At 47.3% G+C, this 23204-nt stretch overlaps 1 protein-coding gene across 7 annotated transcripts in view; it reads right to left on the bottom strand.

Annotated features, from left to right (window-relative positions):
* HACL2 (2-hydroxyacyl-CoA lyase 2) overlaps positions 1-23204 on the bottom strand; it is a 1062010-nt gene that overhangs the window by 488532 nt on the left and 550274 nt on the right. For all 7 annotated transcript variants that reach the window (XM_085638401.1, XM_085638399.1, XM_085638396.1 and 4 more), the window contains exon 9: positions 11800-11936. In XM_085638401.1, the coding sequence (XP_085494527.1) occupies positions 11800-11936 (137 nt within the window). The remainder of the gene's footprint in view (positions 1-11799; positions 11937-23204) is intronic.

Below are 23204 nucleotides of genomic sequence, written 5' to 3'. Positions count from 1 at the left end.
CACCTCTGATCACGTCAGTACCAAAGAGTCTGTTTGGACCGGAAGGTGAGGCAGTCCTTGTATGTGGTATTGTCATGGTCGGGGAGACACAGAGATTGTAAACCTGATAGTTATTGGTTCATAAAAATTTGAAGTGGCACTGTGAAAAGTATTGAAAGGGTGACCTTTACATTACTGTTGATGCATTCTCATAGACAAAAATGCACATGGTGACAGGCACATGAACAGAAGCCAGTCCGAAGCACAGACACTGAGCTGCTGCAGAGGGTCGTTAGGGAAAGCGCTATGAGTACAGAGCACAGACCCATGGTGGTACACACCCGAACCTAATTGAGGAAAATAAACATAAAGTAGATGCCAGTGCACATTGCCAGATAAGGAAAGAGTCACTATACCTTGGGACATCAATACTTCTTTGAAGAAAAACAACTTGCAAATATTTGAGACCATCAATAGATAGCAGGAGTATGGACATCATGCGTATCTCCAGCAACACATGCTACGAATATGAAGCTCCTAAGCAACTTATTTAGTAGTCTCCACCAACTGATTTTACCAGCAGATTAACTTGCTCTCCACTCCACCACCTCTCCCCAGGCATGCCAGCTAAGGTGAATTTCACAACAAAGATTATAACTTGCTTTTTTAACCATATTTTTTAGGTTTCAGTAGAACCCATACATTTGAATCTAAAGCAGATATTTGTAGATGAGAAACTCATTAATTTCTCCTGTGCTTGCATCTTTAGCCTCATTGAAAGCAAAGAACATTTTTGTTACATAAACAATTACCCAAACTTCCCTTCCCAGCTTCCAATGAGCCTTTGACATACATCACTCATTTCATCATGGAAGCATTTTCCTGAGATCAGCAGGGCACGTGTGTTATCCAGTTATCAATCAATCAAGTGGTATTAGTGTAGTGCGGCTGATCACCCTGGGGGGTCTCCAGGCGCTGTGCTGCAGGTATCATTCATCAGGATTCCAAGCTGGGAGTAACTAGGTGCTAGAAGCGGGCGCTGACCTTGACGGAGTTGTGCGACTATAGGTAACACCCCCGCTTAGGATCTATGGGGCTCAATATACATGTGATTCACAACAAATCGTGTTTACAGAACCGTAAGATATGCAGGTTCACAAAGCACTAGACGTGTGCACCTTAGCAAGCGCACACACTTGTCTTCACTAGTCCTGAAGAAAGCATTGCGATCGCGCATTAAAAGGCTGAAACATGTGGACCTTGTCACGTTTTACACCACGGATGTCTGTGAATAATAAAGTCACAAAAGACATCCTCCAAGTCTGCTTTTAACATTGTCCTATGACCCCACCAATAAAAAAGATTCAGGAGTCATATAGACAATTTTAAAAGTCACTATCACTTTCCACTCACCTTGCACTAAAAATAAAATATAAAACACTGTTGTAATTCAGGCGTCGTAGAACATCCGAGAGGCACTCGTCCCCTCTGGTGGGAACCGGATAATGAAGCATGCCACCAACTAGGTTGGTGGGTGAGGGTTCTTCTTTTTAAAAAAAATAAATCGCTCAGTTTTTTTCACCACATTTAGCAATAATCCTTCCCAGGAATGACTCCTATCTTGTTGTTTGTGTTAATCTCTAGGGGACCAAGAGTAGTTCCAGTATACTCTCTCTCTCTCTCTCTCTTTTGGTAATTGAGGTATCAGTTGAAAGCCACGTCTTGGGTCCCTTCATGAAGGGGTTCAGACAGGGTGAAGTGTGGAGGTGAGGGGAAAGGGGTTCCAGGCTTTGGCTGAGAGGTTGGAGAAGGAGCGTCCTTCGGAGCAACTGCGGCGGAGCAGATGTTTCTCGTCGGCTAGGGGAAGATCAGGCGTTGATTCACGTAGTCTGGTCCTTGGTTGTGAAGGGCTTTGTAGGCATAGGTCAGGAGTTTGAACTGGCATCTCTCATGGATTGGGGCCAGTGGAGCTCTTTAAGGTGCTTGGTGATGTATGTCCTCTTGGGCAGGTTGAGAATCAGTCTGGCTGCTGCGTTCTGGATTGTCTGGAATGTTTGCATGAGTAAGGTGGTGGTGCCGGCATAGAGTGCGTTGCAATAGTCGAGTGGTTGGTGATGCGGGCATGCGTCCGTTTTCCTTGTGCTGATGGGGAGCCTTCTGAAGATTTTTCGGAGAATGTGGAAGCAAGCTGAGGTGACAGAATTGACCTGACGTTTCATGGAGAGTTTGTTGTCCAGTTGATGCAGAGGTTGCGTTGTTTTTCGGCTTGGGGTAGGTCCGAGATCTGCTGCCCACCAGGAGCCGTTCAACAGGGCGGTGTGTCTGCCGAAGATCAGAACTTCTGTTTTGTACCTGTTGAGTTTAAGACAGTTGTCTTTCATCCATGTCGCAACGTTCTTCATGCAGATGTGGAAGTTGGTCTTTGTCAAGGTGGGGTTCACTGAGAGTGAGAGTGTTGATGTTGTGAGATCTGACAATGTCTGCAAGTAGTGTCATGTAGATGTTGAAGAGGGTAGGGCTGAGGGATTAGCCTTGGTGTGCGCCGCAGATGGTGTGCTTGGGTTGCGAGGTGAAGGGAGGGAGGCAGCCTCTGGGTGCATCCAATGAGGAAAGATGCCATCCATCTCTGCGCATTTTCTGTGATTCCAATCTAGCGTAGTCAAACTATGAGCGTGTGGTGGGAGACAGTTTTGAAAGCTGTGGAGAGATCAAGGAGGATGAGGGCGGCAGACTGTCCTCTGTCAAGTAGGGCTAAGATGTCATCTGTTGCTGAGATCAGGACTGTCTCAGTGTTGTAGCTAGCTCTGAAACCTGATTGGGATGGGTCCAGCAGTATGTTTCTTTCTAGGTAATCTGTGAGTTGGCGGTTGATGGTCTTCTCCAGGACCTTGGTGGGGAATGGTTGCGGGGAGATGGGGTGGTAGTCCTGGAGCTCCATGGGGTCTGCCGAAGGTTTGTTGAGGAGCAGTCTGACCTCCGAGTGTTTCCAAGCATCGAGAAAGGTGGCTGTAGTTATGGAGGCGTTGAGGATGGTGGTGAGCTGGTGGTTGATCTTGTTGCATCTGAGGTTGCAGAGTCATTGGGGGCAGGGAGCGGTGGGTGCTCCTGCGCTTATGGAGTTCATCAGGTTGGTAGCTTTCAGCGTGCTAGGTTATTCCCATGTGGTGAGTGTGTAGTTGTGGTTGTAGGGTTGGGGGTTGAGGATTGAAGTTTCTATAGATGGTTGCTATCTTGTAGTGGAAGTGGTCGATGAGGGATTCACAGACTTCTTGTGAGGGAGGAATCACGTTTTTTGTGACCGACAGGCAGGTAAACACTGATGATGGTGAAGAGTTCCTTGATTTGGTAGATGCTGGTTTTGATTCAGCGTGTCAGGACCTCCTTTTTGAAGATTGAACTGGAGGTAGTAGTCGTTGAAGGCTTCTTTGAAGGTGATCGGTTGGTGTCGATCTTGCTGGTTTGCCATCTTCTTTCCAGATGTTTACACCTACATTTTGATGTGCATGTACCAGGTGGCTCGCTTGGTGGGTCTGTGTGTTTTAGCTGGTTTGGTGGGGGCGAACTGGTTGGCAGCGCTGGTGATCCTGGTGTTGAAATTCTTTACTGTCTGGTCCAGGTTGGTAGTGATGTTGGGTTGAGCGGTGCTGAGAGGGGGCGGTCCATTGCTGCTGAGCTACATTGGTCCAGTTGCATTGGGGAGCACTGAGTCAGTTGGGGGCAGTGCGTGGCGGACCAGTGAGGGTGAAGTATATGATGGAGTGGTCTGTCCAGGTGAGTTCTGAGGTATGGGTGTATCTGATTCTGTTGCTTGACGTGAAGATGGGGTCTAGGGAGTGCTGTCCTGCTCTGTGTGTTGGGTGAGTGACAATCTGCTTGAGCCTAATGTTGTCTATTTTTTTCAGGTCGTCGGTGGTGTTGGTGTCAGTAGAGTCGTCCAGGTGGAACTTGAGGTCTCCCAGGAAGACAGTGTTCAGGTTCGACAGCAAGCAGAGTGATGAATTTGGCGAGGGTTTCGCGGAGGACTGTTTGTGGTCCTGGTGGTCTGTATACAAGGGTACCTGCAATGGTGGTTTCGGCGTCAGCGTAGAGCTGGAAATTCATGTGTTCCATAGCCCGCGTGGTGTCATTGTTTGTGATGGTGTAGGTGATTGATTCCTTGTGTACAACAGTGATGTCCCCAACGTGTCTGTTGGTGCGGTTTCGGTGTTTCATCTTGTAGCTGCTGGGGGTTGCCATGTCAATGTCTGGGGCAGATGCGGGGGTGAGCCAGGTCTCTGTGATGAAGGTCACATAGGGGCAATGGTGGTGATGGTGTCCCAGATTTCGGTGTACAACTACACCACAGGATCTCAACTTCCCACAGTATTTTAGGTGATTCATAGGATACTTTCTGTCGTCTCAATCCCCTCCCCTCTCTTCGATTAGAATACTTTCAATACCCTTATCATCTGTGGCTATGAGCTTGAGGTGGTTTCTTCTAACAAGTATTTCAGTATCAGGCTCCACAGTCCTTTAAAATCCATTGAACTCTCATTCATGTTGCATGGTAGGTTTTCCATTGCCATATTCCAGAAGCTTGAGTGTAATATGAGCGCTCTTTTTTCTTTCAGAAGTTCGATCCAGTGTTCCTTGAGACACCCAAGCAGTCCCATAGCAACAAGAATTCGCTTTTACAATGGTATTGCATAACTTATGTCCTGATCCCAAAAGGTACACAATAGTTCCTCTGGAAGAGGGTATCATAGAATACATCAATCTCCAGTACTGGGCTAACAGTAGTGTGAAAATTGTGCAGCATGGCTGGGTAGAGATTCCAATCAAACAGTAATTTACAGTGAGCCTCTCTGCCTAGCATACTATGTGTGGGTTCAGTGAGGTCGCTCCAAATATAAGACCATTGTGTTTCTGTGGGTTCTTTTCCTATGAAAGTTCACCATTTACTTGCATATGGGTGAGAACAATCCATGGACGTTTCCATGAGGAGTTGGTATAGATGAAAAATAATTCCTTTTGTTCCAGTGGCATGACGGATACATGTTTCCACAGGGGTGAATTCCCTAGCTACCGCCTCTTTAATTGGCTGTTTAGAGACCCAATCTTCCAGCTGTGCATAATGTAATTTCTACCTCTTAAAATTCCTCTTTACAATGACTGGATAATTCAATTAACTCCTAGTGGTTCAGGGTGATCACAATGCAGCAATCCTGCCTATGCCACACATCAAAAGGTCCCATATGCAAGCCACTGTGAAAGATGGATTAAAGTGGATTGGTATGTACGGGATGAATATGTAGCCAAATGCAGTCACTTATTCATTGTGTCCCAGACTGTAAGTGTGGTGTTTAAAGGAGTACTAAGGTACACATTGGTGGGTCTGTCCTGCATGTGTTTTTATATTAGCTTCCAAAGTGTGGGACCTGTTATGGCTCTTTTCATGTGGATTCATACTTTGTCCGATTCACAGGCACTCCACTCCGTAAGCACCCTCAGTTGTGTCACACTATATTTTGAACACATAAACGGCAAGGCCAGTCCAACTCTCTCTCTCTGGTCTGCATCTTATTTTTTATGAGATCCTTGGTCGTCCTCCACCCCAGATATATTTCAAGAACATACTCTTTAATGTGGAAAAAAAGTGTTGGGAACCACTATAGGCAAAACCTGGAATAAACAGAGTAGTCTTGGGATTAAAATCATTGTAAGAGTGTTAACCTTGCCTAGCCATGATACTGATGAGTTTGGCCATCTCTAGAGTGTAGGAAACGGTCTCTTTATATAATATACCAAAAAGAGGTATATTGTGTAGAGAGTACAGGTACCTCTTACCAGTGGACAGGGCTTACTTTAACAATCCTAAGGTGCTCTACTTGTGGTAGAGTGGTCGAGCAGCCTTAGGCTTATCAAGGAGGAGTGTTAGACACTTGTTGCATAAAGACAGTCAATAAATGATGCACACACTTAATAAGGAGATCCACATCAATGTAGAAAAAACACATGCATTTGTATATAATTGTTAGCACCAAGAATTTCGTTATTGGGTAAATACTTTTTAAAATAGCAGTTTTGAAGAAAACTGGCAATTATACTTGTACTGTCTCTAAAGCGGCAATGTTATCCTATGGGGAAAAATACATACTGCATATGGGTACTTAAGCAACGACTTACAGGACCAATCTTCTGGAGTTAAGGGAAGTACGGGGCAAGGTTCAAGGTAGCACCAGCAGGCCACCCCGGAAAGATCTGGGGCGTCCGGGTGTAGAGGTGCTTTTCGGTGTCAGGTTTCCCGTTGATTTCAATGGGAAGTGGTCCTGGGACAAAGAGGCTGCAGGTAGGGACTGGGGGGGGGGGATCCCAGCTGAACCAACTGGGGGACTCAGGTCACATGGTGCTCTGGGATGTAGGGACACCTAAGGTCCAGCTTTGGGGGCTGTGGGGCTCGGGTACAGTGGTATTTTGAGGAGTTGGGTTTTCACTGCAGGAGACAGTCAAGGTAGAGGGGGCCTGCACAAAAAGGCAAGGGTTTGTCATTTACACTGTCTAGGGAAGCCGTAATCACATATCAAAGGCAGCAGAGGCCTTTGAACACTCCTGCCTTGATATGCTGATTACTGAGCCATCCTGCTTGGAGGAGGCAAAAACACCACTGGCCAGAGCAGGCATTGTTTCTGCCCTCAGAGTGTGTAGGCTCTCACCCCTGGGAGTCAGGAACTTCTCTGGTGGCAGGCTGGCCTATACCCGTCTGCCAGCACAATAAAGGCTTGTCGAGTTTTCAGGGAGCATCTCTAATGTGCCCTCTAGGTGCATGTATTATTACATCCACCACTGGTTAATGAATACAAGGTGTTTGATACCAAACACCATAGATTTCAGTGCAGCCATCATGTAACATTTAACTGGGGAACTAATTTTTACCATTGCCTAGCAAATGTGATGTTCACTTGGACATCTAAGAATTGACTTAGACTTTACAGGGGGACATCTGCTCATGCAGATATGTTCACATATGCAGTATAGTACACCCTGCCTTAGGGCAATAAGGCCTGCTGTAGGGGTGGCTTGCCTATACTGCATGCAGTGTCTGTAGGCATGGCACACAGGGATGTATGCCATGTTGTGTTTTCACTTATCTGCACCAAGACACGCTACCTGCAATGGCAGTCTGCATGAGTTAGGTGAGGGGTCCCTTAGGGTTGCACAATAGGTGCTGCAGCCCTCAGGGATGCACTTTATGACCCATGCCCTGAGTACTTGTGGTGCCATTTACTAAGGACATACAGGGGTGCTAAAGGTATAGTCAATTGTGGAACAATTGAACTGTTTTATGGACAGAGATCTGGCAATGGGGATCAGGATAGAAGGAATCCAGTGCAATTCCATCAAAATTGCATCAAATAACAGGCAAAAAGAGGGGGTGACCATGTCAAAAAGGGGCATTTTCCTACACAGAGGACCCCTCGAAATGTTTTTTAAGAGGGGGAATCAAATGAGCACTGTATAAATCTAATCCGCTTGGAGTTATGTAACTTTTCTTTTTATATCGCTCTTCATACCACATATCTGCCATTTCTAAGCCATTTTAAAAAATAGATATTATTACTACCCCCTCAAGGGATTCAATTTAGTGATGTTCAAGAGGCCCGAGTCAGCCTTGCCCAGATTTAAACTTGTGAAACTGCTGATCATCACCCAGTTGCCGCGGTGAACGTTCAGCTCATTGAGCTATCCCTCTGGCTCCCAGAGGAATCTTACACTAAAAATATCCCTCTTGCTAAAATATGAAAGTCTGCTTCAATCAAACTATAAGCTTTGCAAGCAATATAGTGTGAATTTTTAGCTCAAATGAGATTTACTGTTATCCATAGATACCATCCCAGTAACTCGTTGGACAGAGGATATTTTGGGTTTGAACGCAATGTGCCTTGAACAAGGATTAAGAGCTTTAAATGGGAGGACAAAGTCAGACAGGGTACCAGCTATGACCTTTGACAACGGGAGAAGCAAAAGTCGCATTGACTATATTATTTGTAGCTTTTCCCTTTGGCCTACTGTTAGAGATATGGTCGTGACAGAAATGCCAGAGAGTGACCACAATCCGTTATGTGTCACCCATAAATGGTGGCTGTCTGAATCCAACGCCTCTACTTCTCTTGATGATCGCCTACCCCGTTCATTGTGCCAACAAATGATATGCGTAGGCTAAGATGGACTAGTGTTAGGACAGACCAGCAAGCTATTGATAATATAGGAGCTGCGACCGATAAGGCCATTATGGCCCTAGATGGCGAAGCAGGGATTACTACTAGCCAAGTTAATATCATTGAAGTTCATGAGTCCCTTTTCCAAGAAATCAAACACTACTTCTTGAAACCAGTAAACCCCAAGGCGACTCGTGTTCACAGAGTGGCCAAATGGTATAATCATGCTTGTAAGCTGGCACGTACTTCCTTGGGAGCTGCAATTAAGAGCAAAAACCTGGGGGCTATCCGCTCTGCAAGAAAGTCATATAAAACTTGCATTGCTAAAGCAAAAAAAGATTGGGATGAAGCCCACTGGGAAAAGCTGAAGTGTGCTAGTGATCGAAAAGATTCTAGATTATTTTGGCATATTGTCAAATGGGGGCAAGAAAGGCCTGAAGAGGCTTGCAATAATTATGTCCCGCAGGAAGCCTGGGTAAACTTTTTTAGTGATCAATATGCTAACAGGGTTCAGATTGTAAATAACATTAGCCCTATCTATACAACTACTGAGGACAATGTCTTCACGACGGGCGAAATTCTGTCGGCCCTCAAAACTGTACACAGAGGACGTGCTCCTGGCATTGATGGAGTCCCAGCGGACGTTTTCTTAAACGACACTGATAGGTGGTGTAAATATATTCACTTACTAATAAACCACATTGCGAGGGGAGCAGCTATCCCGGCTTCTTGGCGGGGTGCTGTTATCATCCCTGTGTACAAAAAAGGTGATCGTTCCCAGCCTTGTAATTACCGCCCGATCAGCCTGATCGACACAGTGCAAAAAATCGTTGGGCGAGTGATTGTTAATCGATTGCTCGATTGGGCGGAAGAATTCAATATTCTATCTCCATTTCAGGCTGGGTTTCATAAGGCCACTAGTACTGTGGACCAAGTTTTTCGGTTCCAGCTGATTCAGTGGAGGACTGTGGTGCTAGGCGGGGGCAGTCTTTATGCGGCATTTGTCGACTTGAGGGCTGCCTTCGACCTGGTTCCTAGGACGAAACTGTGGGAAGTACTTGCGGCCTTGGGGGTCCCAGGAGTCCTGTTGACAATGATCATGAGATTACATGAAGGCACCTATGCTAAAATTCAATGGGGTGGATACGGTAAAGACACTGCCGAATTTCCTGTTGAGCGTGGGGTTCGGCAGGGGTGCTCAATGGCACATACCTTGTTCACCCTTTTTATTAATGGCATAGTCTCCTGTATTCAATCACAGGCAGTTGATGCTCCTTCTCTTGCAGGTGTAAAAGTTCCGCTTTTAATGTTTGCCGATGACACGTTAATTTTATCTAAAACTCCAAGTGGATTGCAAAAGGCATTGGATATTTTTGATAAGTTCTGTGGGGATCACGGTCTGGAGGTGAATGCGTCTAAAACAAAACTCATGGTTTTTAATCCGTATCGTAATTTTAAATCTAATATTACCATGAGTGGACGAACTCTTGAGATCGTATCATCTTTCACATACCTGGGAATCCTTATTTCTACTGATAATAGGTGGAACCAGCATCTAAATATTGCAACTTTGAGGCACAAGCAATTGGCCGGAACCATCTTAAAGGAGCACAGGAAATCATTAACTAAACCGATCAAACCACCCCTGATCATATACGAGGCAAAAGCAATTGGGTCGGCATTATATGGGGCTGAGTTATGGGGCATGATAACCTACAGGAGTTGCAAACCTCAGAGAATAAATTTCTTAGGAAATTAACGGGTACACCCCAGAGTAGTCCGTTATTGCCTCTGAGATATGAGCTTGGAAGGAAGAAAATCTCGGAAATGGCCAAACTACGACCAATTCTATATTGGCGTAGGTTATGGACCACACCTGAGCTCATTCATTATGCATCCGGGTTCACTGACGTGGTTAGAGCAGATTGCTTTAACAAAATCAGATGGTTCAAATTATTAAAATCAATACTACTTGAACTAGGCCTGAATGCATTATGGTCCGACCCAGCAGGGGCATCATTCCCGAGTAAGGCAACCCTAAAAAATATTTTTGGGGATAATGTCGCTAACAAAAGTCTCCTCAGTATCAGTTGCGGGGCCATGACTGCTAGTTTTCTCGAGGTCAAATTGTACCCCATGTACGAACTGTATTGGGATTATATATCCAAACCTTTGGATAGGAAATTGCTTTTTCAATTAAGGGCGGGCTCTCTTCCTCTTCGCTACCTAACATCTAAATGGAGGGAAGGAGGCCCTGCTATATGCCCAGCTTGTGGGGAAGGTAATGAAACACTTGGTCACTTTTTGTTTTCCTGCAAACCATACTCTACTCCAAGGCGTGTATGGTTGGCACCTATGTGTAGGAACCTGGGCACCAAGAGTAGTATGGTGGCTTTGCGCATAGTAAGATCGACTACTTTAACTTGGATTATAATCTCCACCGCCAAGTATTTGGGGTGGGCATGGACAATCAGGCAGAGATTGCTAGTCCGGTGATTACTCTCTGCCTAGTTGAACAGAGACTGCTAGAGTATTGTCTATTCTCTGTTTAGTGTATTTTATCGTGTCATCTGGAAAAAACAATTTTAAATGATTCTTTTTAGAATAATGATTTTATAAAATTATACTTAATTGTACTAACTACATTAATGAACGTTACACCTGTGAAATGTATGTCTAAGTGGCTCTTTCACTAGCACAAAGAATATATAAATTGTATATAATTGCAGTACCTACAATTATGAATTTTATCATTGTGATTAATTTTAACTCTTCTTTGTAAATAATTTGTATCTTTTTATGAACTGTGCGTTTGTCAATATGACATCTCAGATTTAATTGTTTTTTATTATATGTTTGTATGTCTGCTTTTATGAGTAAATCTCGAATAAAGCACTTTTGAATTGAATTGAGATTTACTGTTATCCAAAAATCCACATGCATTAATGTTTATTCCATTGTGCTTTGTGTTTAACTCTAGCACTAACTCTAACAAAAATACAATCCATCACTAGTTCTTTAAATTCTTTAGACACAAGCAACCAACAGCCATCTTCAGAACATGCTGCTGCTGTAACTGCTACTGTTGCACAACTGAATCTATAATGGCTTCTAGGGTAGAGGAATCTTGAAGCTTTCAACACCATTATAGATGAAACAATCATTAATAATAACGTACAAAGAATAACAAGTGGAATCTTTTCTGGAATTCCTGCTCATTACAGAAAATCTCAACAAACTCAGAATGTTAAGCACATTTTGTTTTCTGTTGAGAAACTCGTATACCCCCTCTACACCAGTTTGCCCATTTTGTTGCTTGTAACCCTCTATGCCTTTCATAATAAGCTTTTTGACAGTGCTCTGGAGTACTATTACAAACTGCACAAATGAAATAACTACAGACTGTGTAAGGAATCTTCCATATTAGTACTTCACATAATTTTCTGCTTTTGTGGAATACACTTGCAAGACAGAACTTCTCTTCTGGAATCTTTTCAGCCACTAAATGCACAACTTCTTGACATTCTAGAGGCTGATGACGCCAAGGTCAACCAGGTTAAGGCTTGTGAAACAGAAGTATAGAATGTAACCAAATAGTATATAGAAGTGTGTTCCAAAGTCATACCTGCTAGAATGACCAAGTCAGCATTCTTCAGAGCATCTCGGCGATTCTGCCGGATGTGGAGTGGGCTGTCCTTTCCCAGCATTCCCCGGGCCATGCCTCCCAGGAAGCAGGGGATTGCCAGAGCTTCAAGTGTTTTCCTGTTGACATGTGTGAACAATCAGATGGCAAAGATAATAGTAGACATCCCGTGAAAAAGCAGTCTTAGAAGCAATGGGATCCCCTTAATAAAGAATTGAGGCACATACATGACCTCTAAAACATGAAGATTCTTAAAGAATGAATGTATGACACAAACATTTGCCAATTCTATACTAGGATTGGGGGTTATGCCTCCTAACTATGTTTCTATTCAAAAACTAGCAATCAGAGCACAACTAATATAATTACATTTCACAACAATAGGGAAAACAGCAATCCAACATTATGCAATCAGTGTCCTTAACTAATAACATTCAAGAAACTGCAATATCCCACTCTTTCTTGGCTGGTCCAGCTGCGGATAGTGACTCTTTGAATTCTGTTTGTTTTCCCTCCTAGACCTACAGCACAGCGCGCATTCACTGACATCAGTGTATTTCAGTGACAAGGCCCTAAACTAATGTGTGTTCACACATGATCTTAGGTAAATATATTTAACACAGTTCCCGCATCTGTAAGCAATTGAGAGCTCCTAGAGGCATTTCTGTTTGCGGTGTGCGCTATACAACAACATTCATTCAATAACACCAGCAAATTATATTTACTGTTATCTTTTCTCAGCGGAACACACTTGCACAGAAACCAACATTTTCCAGACAATGCTAAAAGCATGTTATCAACTGCCTTTCATTAATATAGGGGGCTGCAGCCACACTGCTGGCGCTTTGTAGATGGTATCACTGTTATAACGCGTTATTATCCATGATAATCTTTTGATTAACTTCAGATGATCAGAATGCTGCTTTTCACGAAGTAGGCTGCGTAGAGTTTTCTGCAGCAGACGCAAAAACCCACTGAGCTACTTGCCCAGCTGGCACGCGCGCTGATGAGCTCCTGGGGAACATACACCAAGGGCCGTCTCTGCTTTCAACTTCCGATGACCAAAAAGTTGCTCTGCAGGAAGATGTGTGTACAGAGACTTCCACAGCAGAGGCAACAACCAACCAAGATACCTGCTGCTTGCACGCGCTCTTGATGAGCGCCAGCACATCATATGTCAAGAATGGCGTCAGCACTTGTGCCATGCAATTTGTAAACCAGTGTATCCATGTGCCGCTAGGCCTCAGCTGCCCCTACCACACCGTGTCGGTGTCCTGTTCTGGATACTCTTCACAGCACTGGCAAGCATAACACTCTGCATAAAAGACAGCACCTGGCATCCGGCTATTAACTCAGCTTTATTAATTTCTCAGCTTTTATACATGGTCTACTGATGTGGAGCTACTCTCCACACGTCCTATTCTCTCTGCTTCCCTCAATGTACTGAGAGGGAAAAACTAGTACTTCCTGTCTCCACCCAGGAAGTTCCTGGCATCTCACTTCTGTCTGGATCAGCTAGGCCGCTGACCTACTTATATAACAATGTCCTTTCCTGGAGGACATGACATCTCCCCCCCCCCACTTACAAAGAAATTCAGTCAATCTCTTCAGCGCATCCTTTGGGCTCTGTAGTTGGTTTCTTTGCTCCGCAAATGTTCAGAGTGGTTCTGCGGATGTTGAGGGTGATGTCTTTTGCGGGGAGTGTTCGTTAATGAGGTGAGCATTCTTTCGGCTCCTTGATTGCTTTGTTAGATCTGCTGACCTACTTATAAAACAACGTCCTTTCTTAGAAGACATGACATCTCCCCCCCAATTACAAAGAAATTCAGTCAATCTCTTCAGTGCATCATTTGGGCTTTGTAGTTGGTTTCTTTGCTCTGCGAATGTTGAGAGTGGTTTTTACAGATGTTGCGGGTGATGTCTGTTGTGGGGAGTGTTCGTTGGTGTGGTGAGCATCCTTTGGGCTCCTTGATTGGTTTGTTAGCTCTGTGGATGTTGAGCGGGGTTTCTGTTGAGAAAGGTGTTTGTTGTTTTTTTTTTTTTCGTTTTTTTTTTTAAAAACCTTTATTTTTAAAAATCAGGACACAGCTATTCAGCCGACAACCCGGAGGTTCGGCAGCATCGATATATAGAAACAGTGATGCGTCCCCAGTACAGTGAAAGGAGAAGTGCAAAGGTTCAATTTTTAAGTAAACACAAAAACACACAACAAACCCCAGCAAGGCAAGAACACTGAAAGCCCATGGTGAAAGCCCCCCAGGGGAGGCCGGACCCCACTCATCTACCAGTTACAATACAGTGTAAAGAGGAAGAAGGGGGACAGCAGAGGCCAAAATAGTTCATAAACCATACTGAGCTGGAAAGAAGGTCAGGAGGAAAGCTGTTCCTCGGGAGGATCCAGATCCGGGGCAAGACATATTCCCCCCCTGTATTGATTCCACCGCCCCCAGATGGCATGCCACTTCCGGGGGCGGCCTCTAGCGCAATAGACCGTCTTCTCCCTAAACATACTCCAGTCCATATTTTCTTTCCACGCGGTCAGTGTGGGGGGCCCCGAAGAGCCCCACAATCGCGCGATATCCCTCTTAGCGACCATGTTACCCAGAGTCACCCATTGGGTCTGTGCCTCATCGTGGTCAGTGGGCCCCCAGACATTCAGGAGGCAACACCGCGCCTCCGGCTGCATAGCAATGCCCGTCACCTCCCCCATCACTGCATGGACTCTCCTCCAGAATTCCACAATGACACCACATTCCCAAATGATATGCAGGAAAGTACCCACCATACCACATCCCCTCCTGCATAGGCCGTCCTCCGAGAATCCCATGTGAACCAGCCGTGGCCCCGTCACATACACTCGGTGCAGTATTTTAAGCTGCACCAGCCTCAGACGCGACGGGATCGCGACCTCCTTAGGAGAGGAAACAGCCGACTCATCATCCAACTCGAGGCCATCCCTAGTCCACTGGTCCCTCAGCCCCAGAAGCATGTCCGCCCGGACGTTGATCAGTTTCTTATAGATGAGCGAGATCGTGCTCTCGAGCATATGGCCATCAAGGACCCGATCCTCCAAAGGAGAGGACTCAGGCACCTTCTCACCCTCTACGAGGACTGATCGGAGGGCGTGACGCACCTGAATATATCGGAAATACTCGGAGGGCCCCAGCTCATACTCCGTCTGCAACTCTTCAAAGGACTTCACCTTCCCCTTTTCCAGCACATCTCCCACCCTGGAGATGCCGATCAGGTCCCATTTATCAAACCCTTTTGTATGCCAAAGCCTTCCCAGCCTCTCCGATTCAAACAGCGGGGTAGCGAGGGTGAGCCTATCCTTCCAGCCCAGCGAGTCAGTTGCCATCTTCCACACACGCACTGCCACACCAGTGGGCCCCGTGAGGGACGAGTCTAGGGACCGCGAGTACAACGCCCTGTAGTAGTTACCACCACGCAGCAACCACCTGTCCATGGCGTACCCAGGGCTGAGGGCAGGGCCATAAAACCCATGATTAATCGCGCTCAGCTGGGTGGCCCAATAGTACCGTCGGATGTCTGGGAGCGCAATGCCCCCGTCGTACCATGGAAGCGTCAACTTTGCGATAGCTATACGCGGCCGCCCATCCCAAAGCAGCGTTCGTTGGAGGCCTTCGACCTCCCGAAAGTATTTGGCCGGAACCCAGTCCAGAGTATTCTGCAGTGCGTAGAGGAAGCGAGGAAGAGACATCATTTTAAACAGGGCCGCACGCCCAACAAGGGAGAGCGGCAACCTCCGCCAGCCTTCAACATCTCGCCTCAGGCGTGCCAGGGGGGGAAGCAGGTTCTTCTCATATCGCACAGCAGAGTCCATGGAGATAAAAATCCCCAAATACACGAAGCCCTGCTGAGCGACCTGTATCGAACATGTGCTAGGGATCGGTGGAACCTCGCCACTAAGAACATACAAATACGATTTACTCCAGTTGATAACGAGACCCGAGTTCCTACCAAAAGATGTGTGTACGTCACAGACCACTATAAGTGATTTCTTGGGTGAGGCAAGATACAGCAGGATATCATCAGCATAGAGCGAAATACGGTCCTCGTGTTCAGGCGACCATCTAAGGCCCCGTATATCCGGGTGCCAACGTATCCACGCAGCCAGCGGCTCAAGGGCGAGGGCGAACAACAAAGGCGACAGGGGACAACCCTGCCGAGTACCCCTCCCAAGCTGAAACGGAGTCGACGCCCGACCATTCACCACCACACTCGCAAGCAGCCCCTCGTACAGCAACCTCACCCAGCCCACAAAACCGCGGCCAAAGCCGAACTTGGCCAGCACGGCCCACAAGTATGCCCACTCCACCGTGTCAAAGGCCATCGTGGCATCAAGAGACGCCACAATAGCTGGTTCACGCAGCGTGCCCGCCCTGGCGATTACACCATGAAGGCGCCTAAGATTTAACGCTGTGTTTCGGTGCGGGATGAAGCCGGATTGATCCGGGTGGACCAAGTCGCCGAGTACCCTAATCAATCGGGTCGCCAGGAGTTTAGCCAGAATTTTCGGCTCCTCGTTAAGAAGTGAGATGCCTATATGAGGCGCACTTATCTCGGGGTTTACCCTCTTTGTGTATAACCACAATCGTCGCCAGTCGCTGATCCAACGGGAGGGTCCCACTCCCCGGCGCCTCCAGAAACATGGCGCGCAGGTGAGGGGCGACCCTATCCGGAAACAGCTTGTACAGGTCGACCGGGAAGCCGTTCGGTCCCGAGGCCTTGCCCGAGTTTAACGCGCGGATAGCCCCCGCCACCTCGTCAACCGTTATGTCACCATCTAGATCGTCCCTATCTATATCGGAGAGACAGGGCAACTCGATATCACGGAGGAGGTCACACGAGTCCTCGGGCGGCCTATCCGACACTGAGGCATAAACCCTACAGAAATAGTCCGAGAAACACTTTACAATCCTCTCAGGTTCCACAATCGCCTCTCCCCTCTCTCCCGTCAACTCTGGCACAACTCTATTGACCCGTTCTTTTTTGTCCAGCCAAGCCAGGAGTTTCCCTGCCTTGTCACCAACATCATACAGACGGCCCTGCTGTTCCCTACTGAGGGTCTTAGCGGCGTTCGTCACCAGGTCCTTATACTCAGTTTGCTTCAAGCAAAGCTCATGCAGTGAGGACTCTGTAACCTCCTCCTCCATCGCTCCCTCCAGAGCCGCGATCTCCTCCTCCACCTGCAGAACCTCGCCATCTCTCCGCCGCTTGGCAGCCACTACTAGGGAGAGGGCTTCCCCTCGAAGCACGGTCTTAAAAGCTTCCCACAGCGACACTGCCGAGTCCACGGATCCCTGATTGTCCTTGAAAAAATTATCTACTTTCTTTACCAGCGCGCTGCGCATCTTGGGGTCTCGGAAATACCACGGGTTGATAGGGGCCACCCTTCCTCCTCCCTCCCGACCTAGATCCAGCCGGATCCACACTGGCGAATGGTCAGATATACCACGCGCCATGTGCCTCGCCTCGGAGACCAACGAGGCATGCGCGGCCAGAGTGAGTAGGTAATCAATCCTGGAAAGACTACCATGTGCCCCGGAGTGGAACGTGTATTGGCTCTGTGTGGGGTGCCGGAGCCTCCAGCAGTCTATCAGGCCAAGCGTGTCTAGGAAGTCTGGAAGCCACTTCTGAGCCCCCCCTGTGTCTCTGGGCGGGTATCTATCCAGCAGGCCGGAGCCAACAGCGTTGAAATCACCTCCCACCACAAGCATACCCCCCGGGAGATCCAGCAGGGCCCTACCCAGATCTATGAACGTGGAGGCCTGCAGGGCCGGCGGGACATAAACCGAAACTAAAACCAGAGTTCTTCCTTCCCACCGCCCCGCCACCGCCACAAACCTCCCCCTATCATCAACAATGGTGGAGTCCACCTCAAATGGCAACGAAGCTCTAACTAGGATGCCCACACCCCTGGACCCAGAAGAGAATCCCGAATGTGCTATGAATTTATAACCCTTCCTATTCAGAGCATAGCACGTATTACCTATAAGATGCGTCTCCTGCAGCAGGGCAACATCCGGCATTGACCGTTTCAAGAATTGCAAAACAATCCCACGCTTAATGCGATCCCCCAAACCATTAACATTCCAGCTTATAACACTTAAACCCCTACCCCCCATCCTCAAACGGAAAGAGGCTCACCCCACACCCAAAGAGCCACCATGGAACAGTCCTGGAAATAATCATCATGCCTTGCAGAAATAAACCCCCCAACAACAAACCCAAAATCCCAGAAACACCCTCCACCCTGCACCCCTGCTGCAGCTTACAAAGCCCCCCCAACTTGCAGTGTGCCTGTCGCCCTACAAAACCCAAAATCTACAAAAAGTACCCTAAGGGAGGAAGAGAGCACCCCTCGTCCTCCCGCAACCCTCCGCAGTTACTGCACTCTATTCAAGTCTTCAAATATAGCCAAATCAAGTCAGACCGGCTCCGAGATATCAGCCCTGCCCATCCCGGCCACTGTCCCCGTCCTCGGCAACGTCGTCCCCCGTCCGTCGCCGGGGCAAAGCGTCCAGCCATTCATCGGCCATAACAGGAGAGTCAAAAAAGAATGTCCGATCTTCGTGCACCACACGTAATCTGGCAGGGAAGAGCATGGCATACTTCAGATCCCTCTCCCGGAGCCGCCTCTTCACCCCCAGGAAGCCCTGTCTCTGCACCTGCTGGGTGAAGTCCGGATAGAAATTCACCGACGCGTTCTGGAAGGGAACCGGGCCCGTCACCCTCGATGCTTGCAGGATAGCGTCCCGATCTCGAAAATGAAAGAGCCGGGCGACGATCGGCCTCGGCGGGGCACCCGCCTTGGGCCTCCCGCCCGGCACTCTATGGGCCCTTTCCACCGCAAAGAACTTTCCAAGACCCTTAGGCTGCAGATGATTAAGCACCAAGTCCTCAACAAGCAGGTCAACCGAAGCCTCATCCGAGGACTCCGGGACCCCGATGACGCGCACGTTGTTGCGCCTGGCCCGGCTCTCAAAGTCCTCCAGCCGGCGGGCGGCGAGATCACTCTCGGTCCTCAGCTTACGAACCTCGGTCTGCAGTTCCGTAACATCATCGGTGAGGCCCGTGGTCTTGAGGTCCAGGTTCTTAACCCGTTCATTCGTTTTGCCCAAGTCCGCACGGATCAGGTTGACATCCACCAAGATGGCATCCACCTTATGCGCCAGGGCATCAAACTGTCTCCCAATCGAAGTCTGCATCCCTTCGAACGTGCCCATGACATCCTGTAGTGAGAGCTCCGGGGCCAAAGGCGAGGCCTCCTTCTGGGTATCCGGCGACTGGCTCGACCCACTCGGTGATCCCTTCTGCAGAGCATAGCGGTCCATGCTATTGACTTGGGTATAGGCTCCCCGCCTGGTAGACTTAGCCTTCAGCCGATCCCCCTCTGCTTTGCCCGACATGGTTGACACCAAGCAGGTCGGTTCAGATAAGACGGGTCCCTCTCAACGAAAGGAATCAGGAGTGATCAGTTCTGCAGTGGGCCGCCAGAGTAGCCTGCAGAGCGTCCATAGGGTAATAAAGCCACCCCGAGCTCTCCAGGGGCAGGGCTGACAAAGGGAGAGAAAGTGAAAGGACGGGGACCTCCGTCCGACAGTTCACACCTCGCCTGGCCGTTGTTGTTCAACTAGGAGTCGGGCATCCTGCCAACTCTAGCCCCTGGCATCCCTCGGAGATAGGCCGCAATCTTCCGCCAGGCATAAGTCCGGTTCCCGGTGGGCGATCCGACCGCGGGTAGCATCAATCGCCTCCCTGACAAGTCATCCACACGATGCCATGCATACCGACAGGATTAGAGACAGGATAGTCGACGGAGGGCGCGAGGGTCTCGGGAGCTCTGAGCTCACGCGGCCACCTTGGTCAAGCGCTAGGCTCCTCTCATGGTGTTTGTTGTTTCGATGCTTCACGAGAACAAGGGTCGGCTCTGGGACCCATTTACTTGTTCTGTTTGCCTCACCCACTCCCAGTTGCGTTTGGGAATGTTGAAGTCTTTGACCATCCGGGCATATGCATGTTCCTTTCTCATACCCCTTTCCTTGAGAATGAGATGTCTCTGTCAACATATTTCTGCCTTTCTTACAGAGTGATGAGACAGCCTTTTTCCAACATTTTTGGGTAATGTTCTTATTCTGCAAGTTCTTTGAGTGAGCCGAGCTGTCCCCATCAGAGGTGAAGGTATATCATTCATGTCTTGATGTGAATATAACTGACATGACATGTTGCGTTGTGGGGTAAGTGATTGTTCTGAGTCATCAGCATGGGATGTTTTGCTCTGAACGAGGAGAACGTTCTCTGATTCCAATGGGCATTTGGGTGATTGACGGCATTGATGTTTTCTTGATCTTGATTCTGTTGACCCGAGTGATTGTGCAGACATGCTTTCTGAATTAGATGAATCTTCTGCTGATTTCTTTTGAGGAAGTTTTTTTGGGTGTGTTCTCACTGGTGAATCTCTTGAGCTGATGGACTGTGATGAACGGGTCCTTAAGTCAGAGCTGTCTTTGGGACGTTTCTTTGGGTACATCTCTCGAAGTGTCTTATGTACTCTTGCAACGGAGGGATAATTTGATAGCCAAGTGTTTATTTCTTTCGTTTGGCCCCAGTGCACTTTGTCTCTGCTCCTCTCGTGATGTTAATTGTCTCCTCTCAGTGTTCTCCTTATTGTCATGGGTGTCTTGAGTGCGTTTGCATTCCCGTTTCCAGTGTCTGAGTGAATTGCCCAGTCTTATGTGGTTTGGGTCTTCTTCTCGCTTGTTGGGCGCACGGTCGTCTGTGCCATGTGTGTGATATATCCCACTGCTTGATGCTTCTTCAGAAAAGTCTAAGAAGTTCGATGAACAGTGGGTGGCTCCAGTGTGTTTGTATACCGGTTTCCAGAGTTGGTGTGAATTGCCCAATACTACTGTAGTTTGTTTTTTTCTTCACGCTTGTTGGGCATGGTGTCATCTGTTCCATTTGTGTGATCTGTCCCACTGCTTGATGCTTCTTAAGAATATTCTGGAAAGTTTGATGAATGACTCCTTGACGTTATTTCAGTTTGGCTGTCACAATCCCAGAATGTCCCGGTCTTTGTTTGCCATTCTCCACTGCCTTTTGTATTGTTGAATCTGAGTATTTCATTTCACTTTGTCTATCGTGATATCTTGCCTCTGGTCTGTCTTTGCCCTCACTCTTTCTGGCTCTATTGGTTTTTTGGGCTTTACTCACTGACATGAGAAACATCTAATTTTTCTGGACTTCCTTTCTTGCATTGAGGTGCAATTCTTCTGCTTTGGTCCGCTCTCCAGCTTCAGCCCTACTAATGATTTCCTTTAGCGAGAGCTGCTTTTGAAGGATCTTGCGCTTCGTGTCTGGTATTGAACAACCCTCAATTACCCCGAGTCGAATTACTTCCTCATTTGTGAATGTATTGAAATTGCAGTATTGTACCAGACTTTGTAACCTTGTAATGAAATTTGTTAATGATTCATCTGGTTCCTGCCGTGCTGCGTTGAAGATGAGGCGTTCTTGATCCACCTCTTTCTTTGTGTTGAAATGGGCACGTAGTGTCTTTGAGTTTTTCATATGTCTCTGTGTCCTTTGTTGAAAACTTTCTGATTAGGCGTTGGCCTTCATGCCCCACCAGCTGAAGTAGTAGTAGCAGACGTTTTTCGTCTCTTCGCTCACCGGTTGTTGCAAGAAATTCATACAGTGACTCCAGCTACCGGTTCCATTTGGGACCCAAACCTTGGGTGCCCGTCTGTCTCACTGGGGGGTGGCACTTCAATGCAGGGGTTAGATTTTTGTGTTTCTTTTCCCACCGACATGATGGTGGAATGTGCTAGTATGATAATGCCACAGGACTGCTCACTATACTTTAAGTATTATTTGTTGGCCCTCTTCGGTAGAGGTCTTGCATATAGTTGTTTTTCTTTGATTTTGGAAAAGCTCCCTCAAAAGGTGATCACTATAGTCTTTCTGGCAGCATCACATTTTCTTTGTAGAGCTGTTCCAGCTTTGATGCCCCCAGCTATGTGTATTACTTTCAAAAGCCAACCTGGCTTGGTGTCTGCCTTTAGTATGGCTGTCTCAGTAGGCTTCAGTGAGTTAGGCTTGGATTGCCTGATTTCAATATGGCCACCTCATTGATTTTAGTGGATTTGTCTCAGGGTGCCTGACTTCAAAATAGCCACTCCACAGACTTCAATGGACTGTCTCTCAACTTGCCTGACTTCAAAATGGCCACCACTCGGCTGCAGCATGCATGGCTTGTAGTTCAGAGAATTCCTGCTTTTCTTTAATGCTGCATGCTAGCTGCAGGTAATTTGCGCTTCCTCAGCACTGGTACTTTCTTAAATTACTTGCCTCCGTTATCTGCAGGTGTGATCTTCGATCCCACCCTCGTCGCCAGTTGTCCTGTTCTGGATTGGTTTCTCTTCACAGCACTGGAAAGCATAACACTCTGCATAAAAGACAGCACCTGGCATCAGGCTATTAACTAATCTTTATTAATTTCTCAGCTTTTATACATGGCCTACTGATGTGGAGCTACTCTCCACACGTCCTATTCTCTCTGCTTCCCTCAATGTACTGAGAGGGAAAAACTAGCACTTCCTGTCTCCACCCAGGAAGTTCCTGGCATCTCACTTCTGTCTGGATCAGCTAGACCGCTGACCTACTTCTATAACAATGTCCTTTCCTGGAGGACATGACAGTCGGGTAAGAAACAGAACATGTTACATGCACCTCTACCTGGGTTGGCGGTGAAATGTGTTCTGAATGCTCACCACTTGCAAACCAAAAACCGTTATAAGATGCATTTTCTACAGTCATCTGCCCTCCTTTGCATGGTAGCTGTAAAGCTCCAAACGCTGGAAATACACTGGGGATGACGGAGGCCTCTTCAGAGACACACTTACAGGACAGATGTTATGTTTCAGTGAAAAGGCTTCTCACTGGGGAAGGCCTATTAATTTCTCCTCGTCCACCAACATGTTCTTTTCTGCAAAATGTGTAGGTGGGATTTCTTTGAATAACAGTCATTTTCAATATTTCAAAATGGCTCTTTATCCAAACGCAGAAAGGTTCCGTCCCTTCCCTACCTGATTGCGTGAAAGGCGCATGCTATTTGGGGCCAGAACAGAGTATCCTTGTGATGTCAGAGCTCTTTTCATTTTTCCAGCATTATTATATGATGGTTGCTGGATCTTGTACTGCTGTGACCTCTTATAAAATGACAAATGCCTCCTTTGTATAGCTCCTTTGTAGCAGTGTGATATAACTCCTCCTAGTTTACAGCACTTACCAATGACTAAAACCGGCACTATTTTTTTTAAAAGTCGGGCATTCTTATTAGAGAGTCTACAGCAAGAGGTTTT

Source organism: Triturus cristatus, chromosome 12 (assembly GCF_964204655.1).
Source record: "Triturus cristatus chromosome 12, aTriCri1.1, whole genome shotgun sequence".
NCBI lineage: Eukaryota > Metazoa > Chordata > Amphibia > Caudata > Salamandridae > Triturus > Triturus cristatus.
Note: the sequence above shows the minus strand (reverse complement) of the source record. Positions and strands in the feature narration are given on the sequence as shown.